The sequence below is a fragment of the Mastomys coucha genome, unplaced genomic scaffold (assembly GCF_008632895.1).
Source record: "Mastomys coucha isolate ucsf_1 unplaced genomic scaffold, UCSF_Mcou_1 pScaffold16, whole genome shotgun sequence".
NCBI classification, from domain to species: Eukaryota; Metazoa; Chordata; class Mammalia; order Rodentia; family Muridae; genus Mastomys; species Mastomys coucha.
Window position 1 is genome coordinate 37,024,387 of NW_022196898.1, and position 17,918 is coordinate 37,042,304.

General features: G+C 51.2%; 1 protein-coding gene and 1 long non-coding RNA gene across 2 annotated transcripts in view; one reads left to right on the top strand and one right to left on the bottom strand.

The window, feature by feature from the left end:
• The window catches only part of Iqgap3 (IQ motif containing GTPase activating protein 3), a 43,276-nt gene that overhangs the window by 12,942 nt on the left and 12,416 nt on the right, over positions 1-17,918 (top strand). The window contains exons 11-25 of the mRNA XM_031374335.1: positions 707-794; positions 2,687-2,850; positions 4,442-4,599; positions 5,907-6,028; positions 6,272-6,435; positions 8,041-8,131; positions 8,923-9,090; positions 9,177-9,316; positions 9,396-9,566; positions 12,274-12,357; positions 12,515-12,586; positions 12,686-12,755; positions 16,236-16,444; positions 17,083-17,235; positions 17,536-17,699. Coding sequence (XP_031230195.1) covers positions 707-794; positions 2,687-2,850; positions 4,442-4,599; positions 5,907-6,028; positions 6,272-6,435; positions 8,041-8,131; positions 8,923-9,090; positions 9,177-9,316; positions 9,396-9,566; positions 12,274-12,357; positions 12,515-12,586; positions 12,686-12,755; positions 16,236-16,444; positions 17,083-17,235; positions 17,536-17,699 — 2,018 coding nt within the window. The remainder of the gene's footprint in view (positions 1-706; positions 795-2,686; positions 2,851-4,441; positions 4,600-5,906; positions 6,029-6,271; positions 6,436-8,040; positions 8,132-8,922; positions 9,091-9,176; positions 9,317-9,395; positions 9,567-12,273; positions 12,358-12,514; positions 12,587-12,685; positions 12,756-16,235; positions 16,445-17,082; positions 17,236-17,535; positions 17,700-17,918) is intronic.
• LOC116093110 lies at positions 3,282-6,001 on the bottom strand. Its single transcript, XR_004119628.1, has 4 exons — positions 5,874-6,001; positions 5,301-5,632; positions 4,087-4,567; positions 3,282-3,625 (listed from the first exon to the last, which is right to left on the bottom strand). It is a non-coding gene; the product is annotated as an uncharacterized LOC116093110 (long non-coding RNA).

Sequence of the window (17,918 nt, forward strand, 5' to 3'; positions counted from 1 at the left end):
AGGACAAATATGTGAGCATGTGTATAGGGGGCCCCAAGTTGGTGTCAGGAGTCATCCCCAGTCACTCCTACACCTTATTCACTGAGGCAGGTTCTCTCTCTTTTTTTTAAAGATTTATATATTTATTTATTTATTTATTTATTATATATAAGTATAACTGTAGCTGTCTTCAGACACACCAGAAGAGGGCATCAGATCTCATTATGGATGGTTGTGAGCCACCATGTGGTTGGTTGCTGGGATTTGAACTTAGGACCTTTGGAAGAGCAGTCAGTGCTCTTAACCACTGAGCCATCTCTCCAGCCCCAAGGCAGGTTCCCTTAACTGAACCCAGAGCTCTCCAGTATGACTAGTCTCACTAGGCAATCTCGCCTCCTGCATTTTAGGCTAGAATTACAGGCAAGATTTGCATGGGTTCTGGAGATTCAACCTCTAGTCCTCTTGTTTCTGCGGTAAGCACTTTAACCAGGAAGCCGTCTCTCCAGCCCTTAATGCTTTGGCTTAATGTTTGAATGTTACTTATGCTTACATCTTGTCTGTTATTTTAGATGTATGCAGGGTTAAAAAAAAAAAAAAAACAATTAGAGTGCTAGAGATGGTAGGCCAGGTCCTCCTACCTAAAGGGAGAGGTGGGACTGAGGACTGGCAGTTCCTAATACACTTTCATGACCTGGCAACTCTCTTCTGCACCTCTGCCCTCTTGCAGGAGCTGGGCCTGGTGACACTTCTAGAAAAGGAGGAGCTCCAGGCTGGTGTGGCTGCAGCCAATGAGAAGGGTGATCAAGAGCAAGCTAGTAAGTCATCTCCAGGTGGTGGCTGCTGGCCCTGGCAAGTGTATCTTGGCCCTTGACTGACACATGTATTGGACAACACAAACTCCTCTCCAGCTCCAAGCCTGACAAGGAGCTTTACCCTTCATGCCCTCTGTGCTCTGCACCCCCTGGAGGGACACGTGGAAGGAAAAATCATGACATCTTACTGCCGATCAGGACTAGGCCCCTTTGGGGGACTTGGCCTCTAATTTTGTTTATGCCTGTTTATTTATATTTATTTGGCTTCTAAAATGTGATTTCTCAGGTAAGGAAAGAACACATTCTAACTCAGGGTTCTATGAGCCCACTTCAGTTCTGAGTGCCAGAGTGATCTTGAATAGATCTCTCAGTATTACAGCTTCGTCTCTCCGTTCTTGGCTAGGTTTTGTTTTTGTTTTTGTTTTCTGAGATAAGATCTTACTGTGTAGCTCAAGCTGGCCTGGAGCACAAGTGACACTGTTAGCTTAGCCTCCCAGGTGTTCCCATTACAGGTGTAAGTAAGCCACCATACCCAACTGGCTCATCCACTCTTTTTTTTTTTTTTTTTAAGATTTATTTGGGGGGTAGTGGCCCACACCTTTAATCCTAGCACTTGAGAGGTAGAAGCAACTCAGAGTAGATCTCTGAGTTCAAGAATAGTCAAGGTAACACAGATACCCTGGGGGGGGTGGGTTGGAGGGTAGATTTATTTGTTTTTATATATTTATGTCTGTGAATGATTTGCTTGCATGTATGTCTGTGCACTGTATGCCTGCAGTGCCCATGGAGGCCAGAAGATGGTATCAGATCCCTGGAACTGAAGTTATGGGTGGCTATGAGCCACCATGTGGGTGCTAGGAACTGAATCCTGTCCTCTGCAAGAATATCAAGTGTGCTGGGCTGCTGAGCCGTCTTTCCAGCCCTGGTTCCTTCACTCTTTATCCCACACTTTGGGCTTTCTTTTCTTTTCATTTTTTGTTCATTTGTTTGTTTGTCATGTTTTTTTCCAGACAGGGTTGTTTCTCTGTGTAGCCCTGGCTGTCCTAGAACTAGGCTGGCCTTGAACTCACAGAGATCCTGTCTCCGAGTGCTGGTATTAAAGGTGTGCACCACCACTGCCTGGTCCCTTGTTCTTCCTTAATTCCTTCCCAGCCCCTGGGCCTCATTTTCCCCACACTTCACCTGTCAGAAGCAGATGAAACATCTCCAATGCTGTCTCCAAGGCATTGGTGAAGTCATCGGCTTGGTCTCTGTCAGAAACCCTCCTCCTCAACACTGCCGTAGCACTGAGGTGGGGCTGCTTCTGCCATGGCCTCTAGAGCTGGCCACTGTATCTTTTCATATCCTTATTCCTCCTCACAAGACTATGTGCTCGTTGGAGCCAGTGCCCATTTCTGCTGGTGTTTTACTGGCCCCAGGGTGTGTAAACTCTAACCACATTGTGTGCTATGGCTGCTCTTAGCCTCCTCCACCTGCTGTGGTGCAAATGGAACTAAAATGGATCTGGCTCTTTATCTCTCTGCACTGTCTCTAGGGTTTGGTCCCTAGAGCCCTTTGACTCACTTCATCTTAGTTCTGCACCATTGCCACCTGTCAATCTTGTTCTCACCGCCTTAGGAACTTACCTCTGCTGTGACAGCCACTTTCTGCTGCATTCTGAGCTACTCAGCTCCTGGGCCTACCACACTGCCTTACACGGAGCCTCTCTTTTTAAAGCATCCCATCCCCCTTTCCTCCGGAACATTTAGGAATGAATTTTGAATCTAGTAGAATGGCTTTCTAGAAGCATCACAAAGCCATTTCCCATAGAGGTCCCAGCAGAGCCTGGTTGGTAAGTTCAGCTGAGATAACAGGACCACTCAGCCTGTGTGGCTTCTTGCTGTCCTCCTCTGCAGTGCTCCAGGCCGTGTGGAGGATTAACAAAGCCATCCAGAGCGGCGTGGCCACCGACACTGTGAAGGAGCTCATGTGCCCTGAAGCCCAGCTGCCCCAAGTCCACCTCTTTGCCTCTGCTGTGTACCAGCAGGAGCTGGCTCTCCTCCAGAAGCAGCAACAGGGGGTAAGCTCTGGTGGGATAGGGAGAGCTGGTCCTTGGGTGGCCAGAAATCAGGATGTCAGAAATGATTAGAAATCATGGCAGCCGGTGCTGCTGCACATGCTGTGCCAGCAACAGTCCTACTAGGTGAGTGCCGGTTTCCTGCTTTAGAGGTAAGAGTTGGGGACACAAACGTTGAGTACTTGCCTGCTCAGCTGACTGCCAGGACACCAGGCTACCCCACATAACTCCTGTCCATAAAGCTCTCCCATAGCAAGGCCTGAGCTTTCCTTAGGGTCATCCCTGTCAGCTCCAGGAATTAGAGTGCACCCAGAGGGGTCAGGCAGAGGTGGAGAGAAAATGTAGACTGGAGATGGTTTTACAGCAAGGACCAGGAAAATAGAGTAAGCAGTGCTGGAGGGAGTCTGGGAAGGCTTCCTGGAAGAGACTGCACAGTGAATCCCCCTATAGAACATTTACTCTGGACATGACCTGCACCCAGCACTGGTCTTCAGCGAGGGCACAGTGACAGCAGGAACACAAGGGTTGACACCAGAGTGCTGAGGGCTGTGGACCTGAGGGTTCCAGTATGACACGTGACGCTGGCAGTTCTCTTACTGTCTCCGCTTCTCAGTTTCTTCATAAATGGGAATGATCTCACAGGATTGCTCCAAGGACTCTGTGAGTTACTGTGTGTCTAGAGAAGCACCTAGCCAAGAAGTCGATCTTAGCAGTCATTGTTGTCCTTTCAGCTTTCCTTGTTGAATACAGGTAGAGTGACCCAGACAAAGGGAGCAACCTAAGTGGTGTTTGAAGAGAAGCAGGAAGAGACAAGGGTTGGGACACAGGCCAGGCCTCATGGTGTGTAGTGTAGCATGAGATAGCCACTTGGTCTTCCCTGCCTAGGGCCATGTGCAGTTCTGTCTATGTCTATCTCTCTCCCTCCCCTCCCCCTCATCCTTTCTGGCTTTTTCAGACATGATTTCACCATAGCTCATGCTGGTCTTGAACTTGTTAACTTGTTATGTAGCTGAGGATGACCCTGAACTCCTGATTTTCCTGCCTCTGCCTCCTGAGTACTGGGACAGCAGGCACTCTCATCCCTACAAGTAGCTTAATGCAGTTCTTGATGGGACATGGGGACCAGAAGGCTGCTGGCAGAAGTCACATGTTGAGTGTGGGGTCTGTAGCTCCACTTAACCTGTGCTCCTAGTGACAGGCTAGGCTGGGGGAAAGGGAGGGGATATTAATGGTACCTACCTCGTTTGGTTTGTTATGAAAATTAAGACAACACTTTGTATGAAGTCTTCATGGTCATGTTCACAGTCAACATCTCCAGGCATATAGTAGAAATGTTAGTGAATGGATGCATCCTTGGTGTTGAGCAAGAGTACTGTGGGTGGATGAATGTGGCCCCGGGGTGCGGCCCAGCGGTTGAGCATAAGTATTGTGAATGGATGAATGTGGCCCAGGTGCGGCCCCGGGGGGTTGAGCATGAATGGTGGTGTGGAGTGAATGGAGCCCCCGGCCCCTGGGAATAGAGATAGGATGTTGGAGAACAAGGGGTGAGCTGGCTCAACAGTCCCCAGCTCCCCTCACGCCTCTTCCTCTACAGGAGCTGGGCCAGGAGGAGCTCTTTGTGGCTGTGGAGATGCTCTCGGCCGTGGTTCTGATCAACCGCGCTCTGGAAGCTGGAGATGTCTGTGCCTTTTGGGACAATCTGGCGAACCCTGCAACTGGCCTGGCCCAGGTGGAAGAAGAAAATGCCCAACGGTGAGTGAGAAAGTTTGCCCACATGTCAGCAGTGAAGGGATAGCATGAAGGTGCTGACACTGGGCAGACGGTAGGTAGACTGTCTTAGTCCCAGCCCCCCTCCAGTTCTGCTCGCAGTTGCCCCTCCTGGGTTTCTTCCCCTGTAGGGGAGCACAAGATCATCCCCCTTCATTTCCATTTTTTCCCCGGAGCAAATGTTTGAGTGCCTACACACTGCCAGGTGCCACTCTGCCAGCTGTTGAAAACAGTGACTAAAACCAAGCACATACACACACAGGAGTCATAATTGGATGGACACAGCTACTGGATGGGCCAAACAAAACAGGACAGAGTGGGTGTGGGGCAGTTTTTCTAGCCACATAATGTAGTTATAGATGGCTTTCGAGGAAGAGGGTCATGTGGAGAAGGATATAAGGAGCCTGAGTTAGTCCCATGATGCTCTTCAGGACAGGACACAGAACATCAGGAAGGGCTTGGGAGCTGCTGAGTGGTAGAGTACTTGCATTGCATGCCTGAGGCTCTGGCTTTAATCTCCCAGCTTTGCAAAAATCAAAATCAAAACAAAGACTACGGAAGAAGCCAGAGTGGTGAGAAGCCAAGCAGAGTGAGGCAGGGAAGGAGTGGGCTAGCAGGAACCAGCCTGTGTCCTCAGACAAGGAAGGAAGCTGTGGGCTGTTTGACACAGAAGGAGCCCACCTGACCTGCTTTACCACGATCATCCTGGGTGTTGTGCTGAGACTCCACAACAGGGCCCTGGCCCAGGCAGAGTGGCAGGGATGCCTTTAGGCATGCTGCTAGATCCCTGGTGGAAACAGCAGGAGCGGGAAGAAGGTGGCAGAGCGTGAAAGTATTCTGAAAGCAGATCCGACAGGGCAGAGGGAGCGGAGTGGGAAATGACTCCACAGATGTTCATCCAGAAGGGACAGGCTGGGTGCGGAGACAGACCAGGGTGACTGGGAGTTCAGATGGTGTGGGCTGGGGTGTTCCAGATCTCCACTGGCGTTCAGGTGCAGATCCTTGGGAGTCCCCGGGTCTGTGAGGGATGGAAGTATGCTTTGGGGTTCATTAGCCTAAGTCACCAAGCGCCTGGAGAGTGAGTGAGAGCTGGGGTAAGAACATGGATGGAAAAGGGATCTGAAGCTTGAAGGGCTCCATGCTCCACACAGGGGCGGGGGGGGGGGTGCTAGAGAAGAGACCCTGGAAATGATGGTGGCCCGGGGAGGAACCAACTCAGAGCTTCCTCCACTTGGTGGCTATGTGCTCATCCCACTCACGTGGCTGCTCATGTCACTCTTCTTTGCTGCTAGTTACTTTGATGCCCTGGTGAAGGTGCGGCAGCTTGGAGGAACACATAGAGGCTTCCTGAGCTGGAATGACCTGCAGGCAGCTGTGAGCCAGGTCAATGCACAGGTCCAGGAAGAAACTGATCGTGAGTACCCCCTTAGACAACCCCCCTCAGACAACCCCCCTCAGACAACCCCCCTCAGACAGCCCCCCTCAGACAACTCTTCTCAGACAACCCCCCTGAGACAATTCCCCTCAGACAGCCCCCCTCAGACAACTCCCTTCAGACAACCCTCCCCCAGCTCCCCAAGACAGCTTCCCTCAGACAGCCCAGTTCTTGCCTTAGTTTTGTGTTTGAAGCTGCAGTTCATCTGGATCTCTTCCTCAGAGGTCCTCGCTATCAGTCTCATCAATGAGGCTCTGGACCAGGGCTGTCATGAAAAGACTCTATCTGCCCTGCTACTTCCTGCAGCTGGCCTGGAAGATGTCAGCCTTCATGTTGCACCTCGGTACCATCTCCTCCTTGTGGCTGCCAAGAGGCAGAAAGCACAGGTAAGGTTAGGGAGAGATGGCTGGGGCTAGACACTAAAGCAAGAGGGGTCAGGTCAGCCTTGAGCAGAGCTGTGCCTGGCATGAACTCTGAAACTGTTCCAAGCTAGTGGATTCCAGACCCTTCCCCGGTGAGGCACAAGCAGGACTTGGCCCATTATGGGAAAGTGGACTTCATTCCAGGACAGTGTAGGGAAAGAGCAGACCTGAGAAGCAGGTAACTGGATCCACCATACTGGTCTCCAGTGATCATTTGATCTTGAGTAGTAGTCCCTCAGTAGCCCTGGGGTATGTAGTTATCTGTAGAACACCACATGCTCTGCCCTTGCAACTCGTGCAAATCCAGTGCGCTAAGGATGGAGCAGGGGTTTGAACTGACACACCCCCGAGTTGTATGGCTGCAGAGTGAGGCTGAGCCATGTGATTGGGCTGCAGCCTGAAGTCTCACCCTGCACTAATTCCATGCTAAGTATTGCTTGATGTGCCTCAAGTATTGATTCGTGCCAGTCTTTTCCCCTCCCTTTTTTAGTTCATAAGAAAAGTCTTAGGAACAGTACCCAGTAGCTCACACCTACAGAGAATCTGAGGTTGGCTTGGGCTACAGACTCCATTAGAAAGATATGACGGCTGGAAAGATGGCTCAGCAGTTAAGAGCATTTACTGCTCTTTCAGAGGTCCTGAGTTCAACTCCCAGAAACCACACAGTGGCTCACAACCATCTGTAATGGGATCTGATGCCCTCTTCTGGTGTGCTTAAAGATAGCTACGGTGTACTTACTATTATTTTGGTTTTTTGTTTTGGTTTTTTCAAGACAGGGTTTCTCTATGTAGCTTTGGCTGTCCTAGAACTCACTCTGTAGACCAGGCTGGGCTCGAACTCAGAAATCCACCTACCTCTGCCTCCCAAGTGCTGGGATCAAAGGCGTGCGCCACCACCGCCCAACACTATGGTGTACTTATAAGAAAGGAAAGATAAGACAAGCAGTCACCTGCATAATTGGTGCTCAATAAAATATTATAAAATGTTAGTTTACTACTAACAAGGTCTCTTTCTGGTGAGGAGAGTTGTGGCGTTGGGTTGGGTTTCAGACCATAGGAAGCACAGGCTTACTTGACCTGTGTACACACAATCTTCCTATTGCTTTTTGGTGATAAGAAATGTGTAGCCAGAAGGAGTAGTACAGTCAGGGCCAGGATCTGGCTGAGGACTGAGAATGCTGTAGAGGGATATGGGGAGGGTTGTGAGGTAGGTGTCCCAGCCATGGCTAAGGCACAAAGTCTAGCAAATAGAGTGAGCGGTTAGAAGGCATTGCACACTGAGGGCATGAAAGCCACACAGAGCCCTGAGGCTAAGCTGAGTCCATGCTGAGGACTCGGAAAGCAGAGTAAGAAAAGAGCCTTCGGTGCCTGGCAGCCATCCAAGGAGGCCACAGGGTCCTGACTCCACAGAGCAGGAAGAAGCACACAGAGAAAGCCTTCCCTCCTGCCCCAGGGTCTGCTTGTACTTTGGTTCCGCTGCTGGGCTTGTGGGGGCCCAGAGATATCAGTTTGGGATCTTGTTTTTTTTTGTTGTTGTTTTTTTTTTTCCCCTCTCCTGCAATTTGCCAGGTTACAGGAGACCCTGGAGCTGTTCTGTGGCTGGAGGAGATCCGACAGGGAGTGGCCAGAGCCAACGAGGACACAAACACGGCTCAGAGAAGTAAGCAGCATGGGGCACTAGGAGGGGGGAGAGTGGAGCTCAGCAGCTGTGCAGGGAGGGGCCCCCACGCCAGCTTGCCTTAGCATCTTAGTTAGCTTTCTACTGCTGGATGAACACCATGGCTAAAGGAAACGTGGGGAGGACAGGGTTTATTCAGCATACACTTCCACATCACAGTTCATCATTGAGGGAAGTCAGGGCAGAAACTCAAGACAGGAACCCGGAGGCAGGGGCCATGGAGGGGTGCTGCTTACTGGCTTGCTTCTCGTGGCTTGCTCAGTCTGTTTTCTTATACACTCCAGGACCACCTTCCCACAGGTAGTACCATCCGCAGCGAGTTTCTACATCAATTGTTAATCAAGAAAATGCCCTGCAGGCTTGCCCATAGGCCAGTCCAATGGGAATTGGTCTCAAGATTCCCTCTTGCCAGATAGATCTAGATTTGTGTCAAGTTGGCACAACCAACAAGCACAGGGAGGCAGGACAGAACTGGAGCAGGAGGGCGCTTTGACCACAAGGTAGATTTCCCGGCACACAGCTGGACAGAAAATACTCAGGTTTAGAACCTGCGTCCCGAAGGAGCCCTTCCCTGGCTGCCGCCTCTCCTTCCCTCTCCTCGGTGCAGCTGCCTGCTGCTGCCTCCATGGACAGCTGTGTCGTCCCTCACACGCCCCATCCCCCCATCAGCCATGGTGGTTTTGTGTGCCTCCTGAGTCCAGCCCCACTGGACAGGACAGGGCTCGGGGGAGGGACTCTGGAAGGATTGACGTCTCTCTCCTGATGCCCATCAGTAGCCCTTGGTGTGGCTGCTATCAACCAGGCCATCAAAGAGGGCAAGGCAACCCAGACAGAGCGCGTGTTGAGGAACCCCAACGTGGCCCTCCGAGGGATAGTTCCTGACTGCACTAAAAGCTACCAGCAGGCGCTGGAAGGTGCAGCAGCAAAGAAGCAACGCCCTGGTAATAGCTCTGGCCTCACCTTGCTCTGTGCTGCCTGCCTCTGGCCTCCTCGGAGCCTTCTTGGCTCACCTGAGCTTCTCTTCAAGGGGACACAGCCTTCTGGGTTCAACACGACATGAAGGATGGCACTGCCTACTACTTCCATCTGCAGACCTTCCAGGGCACCTGGGAGCCTCCCCCCGGCTGCCACCTCAATACCTCCCATCTCACCTGGGAGGAGATTCAGGTTGGCAGGGTTCTGGCCAGGGCGGGGAATTGTGCCTGGTAAGAGGCCACTATCTACCAGAGGACTGCTATCTCCACAGTCAGTCATCACCAAGGTCACCGCTGCCCACGACCGCCAACTGCTCTGGAAGGCCAACGTTGGCTTGGTCATCAAGCTCCAGGCCCGCCTTCGTGGCTTCCTTGTTCGCCAGAAGTTTGCTGAGTCTTCCCATGTCTTCAGGACCTTGCTCCCAGCTGTCATCAAGATCCAGGTAGCAACCTTGGTGTTTCCCCATGCCTGGAAAGATAGGAATTACTGGGTGTCCTCCCTCCTGCCCTTGCCCTGGATGGGAGGTTCTTAGAACTCTGGGCAATAGTGATGAAAGCTGTGGACTCTGTAGCCAAACTACTGTGGTTTGAAGCCCGACTCCCTGACCTCTTAGCTGTATGGCCTTATAAGCTTTTCTTTCTGTTTGTGCCTCCCTTTCCTCCCCCGAAAGATGGAATGGCAGTACTGCTTTGCAGGACAGTAAGGAAGGATTAATAAGCAATGTCTAGAGCTTCTGTACAGTAAAAGCAGGACATACGTTCCAGCTACTGGCATCATTGTCACCCTCCAAGGAAGCGTGAATGGAGATTCAAACATCAGGAGGATGTTTTCCCTGGAGCAGGATTTGTGAGGAGTGGCCATGGGCTAGATTGAAAGGAAGTCTACCCTCCCTGAGGGACGTTAGCTAACGACTGTGTCTGTGGTCCTCTCCAGTGGGCATTCCATTCTTCTAGCCTGTGCATGGCCCTCAGGGCCTTTGGAGCTGACCAGCCAGTGACTGGGGCTGGAGAGTAGCTAGGAGGGTAGCCAGAGCACTCTGTGAGCTAGAAATAAGGAGAAGCTTCCCTTGTCAGACATGATGTGGAGAGCCTCACAGGGACGCTGGCCTCCTCCCTCTGGCAGTAAGGATCCTTTGTTTAGTAAGCTTTCCTGGTACTCGGTTCCTACCACACATTCCCCAGGACACAGGGCAAGGTTGGGAAATGGGCATAGAACCTACAAGTGAGTAGCCATGTTTCTCCATTTCAAGAACTAGATTATGGGGCTGGAGAGATGGCTCAGAGGGTAAGAGCACCGACTGCTCTTCCAAAGGTCCTGAGTTCAAATCCCAGCAACCACATGGTGGCTCACAACCACCCGTAATGAGATCTGACGCCCTCTTCTGGTGCATCTGAAGACAGCTACAGTGTACTTAGATATAATAATAAATAAATCTTTGGGCCAGAGAGAGCAGGGACTGAGTGAGCGGGGTCTACCAGAGCCAGCAAAGGTCCTAAAAGTCAGTTCCCAACAACCAGATGAAGGCTCACAACTATCTGTACAGCTACAGTGTGTACTCATATACATAAAATAAATAAATCTTTAAAAAAAAAAAGAACTAGATTATGGTTGGCACTTGATGGTATAGGAAAGACACAAAGATTGGTAGCCCTGGGGAGCCCAAAGGGAGAAACATGAAGCTATGGGGTGGCATGACCTAAGCCTGCAGTAGTAAGTGAAGGCTCAGACCCCGGAGTTGGCCTCCTGCTCCTACTTCCCTCGGATTAAGGGTTGTGCACTCTGCTCAAACCCCTGCAGTATTCACTTCCTCTGTAAGGACTCTTGCTTAACATACTGGCTGAGGAGTTAGGAGGAAGTTGCTTACGCCTCCAGTGTGACAGAGGCTCCCTTGGATACTGGTGTCAACACTGGCTCAGTCATGGCCCAGGCTACAGTCTGGTCTGATTCTGGACTAGGGTCTGCATGCACATAGACAGATGCGGCCCATCACCATGGCCACTTGCCTCACTCAGCTTTGAGAAAGTGAATCTCAGAAGTGAGGCAGCCTAGATGCCCTGAGACTTTACTCCATCTTGCTGGACCTCCAACATTCTCAGCACTGACTAATCCAGACTGGGGGCATGTTTTGGTTTTGTCTATATTGGATGTGGGGTGCAGGGCATGGCATACACTGAAGTCAGAGGATACCTTCATGGGAGTGAGTTCTCTCCTTCCACCGTGTTCGTCCTGGAGATTGAACTGAGGTGGTCAGGCCCGACTACATCTGAGCAGCCTGTGAAACATGTTGTAGGAGTCTGGTCAGGGCTGGCAGAGTGTATGGGGACATGGTGCATTCTCTGGTGAGCAGGGGCTGGAGAGGGGCATAGTGCATTCTCTGAAGCTGGTGAGCACTCGTGCTTTATTAATATTTTTGGGTCCATGTCTCACATCTGAGTTTCCATGAGAAGGTATTAGTTAGGTAGGTAGTCCTTCTCAGAAAGCCGGCAGACCTCTGGGAACAAGGCCAATTTCCCTTCCCCATTCTTCTGTCTTAGTTTCTCTTCTATTGCTATGAAGAAACACCATGACAAAGTAACTTAGAAAAGCATTCACCTGCCAGGTGGTGGTGGTGCATGCCTTTAATCCCAGCACTTGGGAGGCAGAGGCAGGCAGATTTCTGAGTTTGAGGCCATCCTGGTCTACAGAGTGAGTTCCAGGACAGCCAGGGCTACATGGAGAAACCCTATCTTGAAAAAAACAAACCAAAAAGAAAAAGGAAAAAAAAAAAGGCATTTACCTGGGGGCTTGCTGAGACTAAATTTTAGAGAGTTAATCCATGATCATCAGGCAGGAAACATGGAGGCCAGCAGGCCGGCAGGCACTGGAGTAGTAGCTAAGAATCTCACATCTGTCCCACCATTTGGAGATGGAGACTAGATCTGATGTGTGTTTTTGAAACCTCAAAGCTCACCTTCCCCAGTGACATACCTCCTCCAACAAGGCCACATCTGATCCTTCCTAAACGCTGCATCCCTGGGAACCAAACATTCAAATATATGAGCCTGTACAGGGCCATTCCCATTCAGACCACCAATAAAGAGCCCGGAATCAAGCTGGCCTCTTCAGTGAGCTCAAGGACATCTGCTAGGGTTCCCTCTTCTGCTTGGCAGGCTCATTGGAGGGGTTATAGACAACGGAAGACTTACCAGGAGCGGCTGCAGTATTTTAAAGCAAACCTGGATGCTATAATCAAGGTAACTATGGTGGTTTGGGCATCTCCTTTCTCTTGAGGGAGCCTTGGAACACTTTTTCCTCCTGTCACCTCCTGTGGCCCTGGAGTTGGCTGCATTGGTCAGGGCCTGAGGGTGGGGTCTCAGCCTGAGCTTCTGAAGGTAGTGTCTCTCCTCTCAGATCCAGGCCTGGGCCCGAATGTGGGCAGCTCGGAGGCAATACCTCAGGCGTCTGCGATACTTCCAGAAGAACGTGAGTGCCGCCCCCATCACACCCATCTGTGCTCATAGATGAGAGCATAGTACGTAACGGCAGAAGGACAGCCACCCTGTTTCCTTGTGTCCATGCTAGGTTGACTCCGTTGTGAAGATTCAAGCATTTTTCCGAGCCAGGAAAGCCCGTGATGACTACAGGATGTTAGGTATGCTGGGGAGATAGAAACCCAGAGCCAGACAGGTCTCTGTGTCACCCTTGAGGATGCACAGCAGGAAAGGGCGAGGCCATCATCAGGTTATCTGGGGAGCAGAGAGTCCCGCATCTCCCAGTAGCACATAGCTTTGTCATAGACAAGGCTCCTCTGACCAGGTCTTTCTGAGCAGGCCTAGCATATCTATTCCCCTGTGATAGGTTCTTTCTCCTCTCCTTGAACTTCTTCCAACTTTGCCATTTTCTTTGGCTCATGCGCTGGCTGTGAGGCCCCCAGGACCCTCCTGTCTCCACCTCCCAGCCTGAGATTACAAGTGTGCGCCTCCATGCCTGGCTTTTCATATTATGCAGGTCCATTTTAATGCGTGTGTGGCAAGAACTTTCTGGTAGAGTCCGTTTTCCAGCCTAGTCCCTGTCCTGCAAGTCCAGAATTCCAGCCTTGGGCGTCAACTAGCTCATTGGTCTATCTCCGTGTTCACCGCCTGCTCTGGATTCCTGGAGCAGGAGGGCCCTTTCCTTTCTGTGCTTCAGGTGGGGGCCTCGGGCTGATTCACGCTTAGTCCTCCTCCCTCTGGCAGTAAGCATGGGCTGCTTCCTCCCTCCCCTCCCCACCATCTCCTTTGCTGTTACTCAGCTCTGCCTGCCCTTTATCTTTCTTCCTTTCCTCCAGTCCTTAGTATTCCTGGGGGAAAGTTATTCCTCCAATGATTCCTCCACCTTCCTTGCCCCAGCATCCTCGCAGAATCGGCTCCCGTATTGTGTGGTGTGGTGGCCTCTGCGTTGAGGATTCCTCCCATCAGAGGTGCTCACTTGTCATCTCTGCAACCATTTTAATCCACTAATCCTGAGCCTAAGCAGATTCCCGCTGACTGAACTCTGGTGTCCATGAGGTTGAGGTCCTGATTCTCGGGGCTGACTGGGCCAGGTCACCCTGACCACTTCTTCGTGGGGCTGTAGCATCTCCACTGCGGCTGAACAGCCCTGCTGCTCGCCATTCTTCTATTAACGTGCTGTGGCTCCCGTTGCCTGAGGTCCAGCCTCCTAGCCACGGCATCCCCCCACCCCCAGCCCCTTTTCCCCTCTCCTGTACTTCCACACACCTTGTCTTAATTAGGTTCCTATTGCTATGAGAAACACCATGACCGAAGGCAACATGGAGGGGAGGAAAGGGTTAATTTCATCTTTACACCTCCACACCACAGTGCCACAGTCTGTCATTGAGAGAAGTCATGGTAGGAACTCCAGGCAGGAACCCTGGTAGGATGGAACTGAAGTGGAGACCATGGAGGGGTACTGCTTACTGGCTTGCTCCTCTTGGCTTGCTCAGTCTGCTTTCTTATATACCCCAGGACTGACTACCTGTCCTGGCTACAGTAGACCAGGCCCTTCCACATCAGCTGCTAATCATAAAATGCCCAACAACTTCCCTACAGGCCAGTCTGATGGAGGCATTTTCTCAGCCGAGGTTCCTTCTCAGATGATTCTAATTCGTATCGAATTTACAGAAAGCAAAGACACCATGGTGTGCCATACTCCAGGCACACTTCGTTCCCAGCTTCTGACATCTGCCGCTGGCCTTTCCCCCCTCCCCTGCGGACAGTAGGTGGGACTGCACAGCCTCTGGCGTAGGAGTGAAGCTCAGTTTTATTTCGCCAACATCTCTCCTGCCAGCCCCTCTCAAAGGAGCAGCCATGCAGAATCTGACGGTGGCTTCTTTCCCTGGATCCCTTACTAGATCCCCTCTAGCCACAGAGCCTAGATTCACTCAGCCTCCAAATATGACTGCTGCTTTCACTGCTAGCGGGTAACCTGGGGCACAGCACCTACCCCTCTCTGCCTTTGGAAGCTCATTCTTAAGATGGGTGCTCCAGTGTTGGACCCATTGAGGCTTTTTTTTGGGTTTTTGTTTTGTTTTATTTTTATTTGTTAAAGATATATTTATTTATTTTATATATGTGAGTACACTGTAGCTGTATGAGCCTTCATGTGGTTGTTGGTAATTGGATTTTTAGGCCGTCTGCTCATTCTGGTTGGCTCCACTCACTCTGGTCAACTCCGCTTGCTCAGTCCCTGCTTGCTCCAGCCCAAGGGTTTATTATTATTATACATAAGTACACTGTATCTGTCTTCAGACACACCAGAAGAGGGCATCAGACCTCATTATGGGTGGTTGTGAGCCACCATGTAGTTGCTGGGATTTGAACTCAGTACCTTCAGAAGAGCAGTCAGTGCTCTTACCTGCTGAGCCATCTCCCCAGCCCTTGTTTTGTTTTGGTTTTGGTTTTGGTTTTTGGTTTTTGGTTTTTTTCGAGACAGGGTTTCTCTGTATAGCCCTGGCTGTCCTGGAACTCACTCTGTAGACCAGGCTGGCCTCGAACTCAGAAATCTACCTGCCTCTGCCTCCCAAGTGCTGGAATTAAAGGCATGTGCCACCACTGCCCTTTTAAACCACTTAGATTTGGGGCTGACGAGATGGCTCGGTGATTAAGAGCACTGGCTGCTGTTCAAGAGGACCCAGGTTCAATTCCAAGTACCCATACAGGATAGCCCACAATTGTCTGTAACTCCAATCCCAAGGGCTCTGATGCCTTCTTCCGGCCTTTGTTAGAGTAGTGCATAGACACACACACAGACACACACACATGAGATGGCACCCGACGGCACCTGCAGAACAGGCGGATCCTGAGTTCAAGGCTAGCTGGGGCTGCCCAACAGTACTGCCACAGGGGGACCAAAGCAGCAATAAGACATAAGGAACCCTGCCTCTATCATAGTGAACATGGCATGTGTTGTCGTCTTGTTCCATGAAGCTTAATTCAAAGACTTCTTTTGGGGGGTTTGTTGTTGGGTTTTGTTTGTTGTTGTTGTTTGTTTGTTTGTTTTGGGTTTTTTGAGACAGGGTTTCTCTGTGTAGCCCTGGCTCTCACTCTGTCCTGGAACTCACTCTGTAGACCAGGCTGGCCTCGAACTCAGAAATCTGCCTGCCTCTGCCTCCCAAGTGCTGGGACTAGAGGCCTGCGCCACCACCGCCCTTCTTCTTCTTGTTGTTGTTATTTGTTTTTTCTCTTCATTATAAAATTGACCACTTCGTCAGGCGGTGGTCAACAAAAAAAAAAAACTACAAAATATTGACCACCTTACCTCACGGACACTCCTTACAAGTACTACATGTAGCAGGCAGGGCTATGGGGTAAATGACAGGTGGGGGGTACGAGAGACAGGTCAGCCCAGCAGGAAGGGGATCAGGTGGGATAGAACCAGGGTGCCGTTGCAGAGCATGGAGAAGGGTTGTGGCCCTGGGTGGGGAAAGTCACTGGAGAGGCCAACATGGTTGGTAGGTCCATGAGGGGCAGAGAACAGCTGTGATATCCCACAGCTCATCAGTAGACTTGGGGTTGGACACGTGATCATCATGGGGCGGATGCTGGCCGAGGCTGGATGATACCTGCCTGACTGATGTCTCCCCTCCTGCCAGTGCACGCACGCCACCCTCCCCTCTGTGTGGTCCGAAAATTCGCTCACCTCTTGAATCAGAGTCAGGAGGACTTCTTGGCTGAAGGGGAGTTGCTGAAGCTCCAGGAAGAGGTGGTGAGGAAGATCCGCTCTAATCAACAGCTGGAGCAGGACCTCAACCTCATGGACATCAAGATTGGCCTGCTTGTCAAGAACCGGATCACCCTGCAGGTGAGATGCCCCGAGCCACCCCTCCCCCAGTCCTGCTGCTCCTGACGGGGAGCCCTGCCTCTTCAACTAGTAATTCAGTCATTCAGATGTGTGTAGGTTACCACCTGGCACAGGTCCCTGTGCCTATGGCCCTCCACCTTTGGACAGTCATCGGATGTGTGTAGAGCAGGAGAAAGAACCCTGTGGGTAGAACGGGGATGGCCAGCTCTGCCAAGTCCTAGTGCAGGGGCCATGGGTGACCAGTTAACCTTGAAGTCTGTCTCCCCTTTAGCTCGCTGGAGTAAGGAGTTGATCTCTTCCCTGGCAGAATGCAGAGACAGATAAGAAAGCTCCTGTAAATTGCATTCAGATGTGGAGTAGCAGGCTGATGATGCTATCTTATCTTCCCCCACAAGATCATATATTAGTCGATAAGAAATTAGAGAAGAAAACCATGAGTAGGCATAGGGCCTCTCCCTGGCAGCCCAGAGCTCTGAAGACACCTGGGGAAGCAGAGGTGCCAAGAGGAGCTGTGGGCAGTAGCAAGAGCTTCCTCTCCTCTCATAAGCCCTGGCTCTCCCCAACACCGAATCTGGGCCATGTGTTTCATGCTTGGTACCAGTTCAGCCTCGTTGGTTTGCCCTTACACCCACATCCAGGAGGTAGTCTCCCACTGCAAGAAGCTGACCAAGAAGAATAAGGAGCAACTGTCGGACATGATGATCCTGGACAAACAGAAGGGATTAAAGTCACTGAGCAGAGAGAAACGGCAGAAGTTGGAAGCCTACCAGCATCTCTTCTACCTGCTGCAGGTAAGCAAAGAGCTCTTCCCTGGAGGAGCTTTGGGAGGTGGGGAGAGGGCAGCACAGTGATGAGTGCTTGTTTGGCACACACAGCATCCCATCACCTCCTGAGCTTGAGGTGTTCTCTTTGTCTCTCTCTGTGCCCTGTTTCCCAGGAGAGCCTACCTCTCCCCATTAGTCTGGAATAATTTCCAGTGCCCTGAGAAGGTGATTCTTTCTCCACATCAGGAAAACCTTTGTAAGCAATCATCTGATTGCTAATTCTCGCAAGACCATACCCAGCCCCTCTGTCTCCCCGATCATTCACAGACTCAGCCCATCTACTTGGCCAAGCTGATCTTTCAGATGCCCCAGAACAAAACTACCAAGTTCATGGAAGGTGTGATTTTCAGTCTGTACAACTATGCCTCCAACCGCCGGGAGGCCTACCTTCTGCTCCAGCTGTTCAAGACGGCACTGCAGGAGGAAATCAAGTATGCTCTCCTGAGTCCGGGTGTGGGGGGCAGGGAGGGCGGGTCAGAGGTGGCAGTCATTGTTGTTGACACCTAGAATGGTATCAGGAGGCCATTCTCCTTCAGTGTATAGGAAGTGTGTAAGAGTGCAACAGCACAGTGGGGGTTGCAGGTTGGCCTATTAACAGGAAGAATCCCCAGACAGTGTGACCATTCTTAGGGTGGGCACTAGAGTTGGCT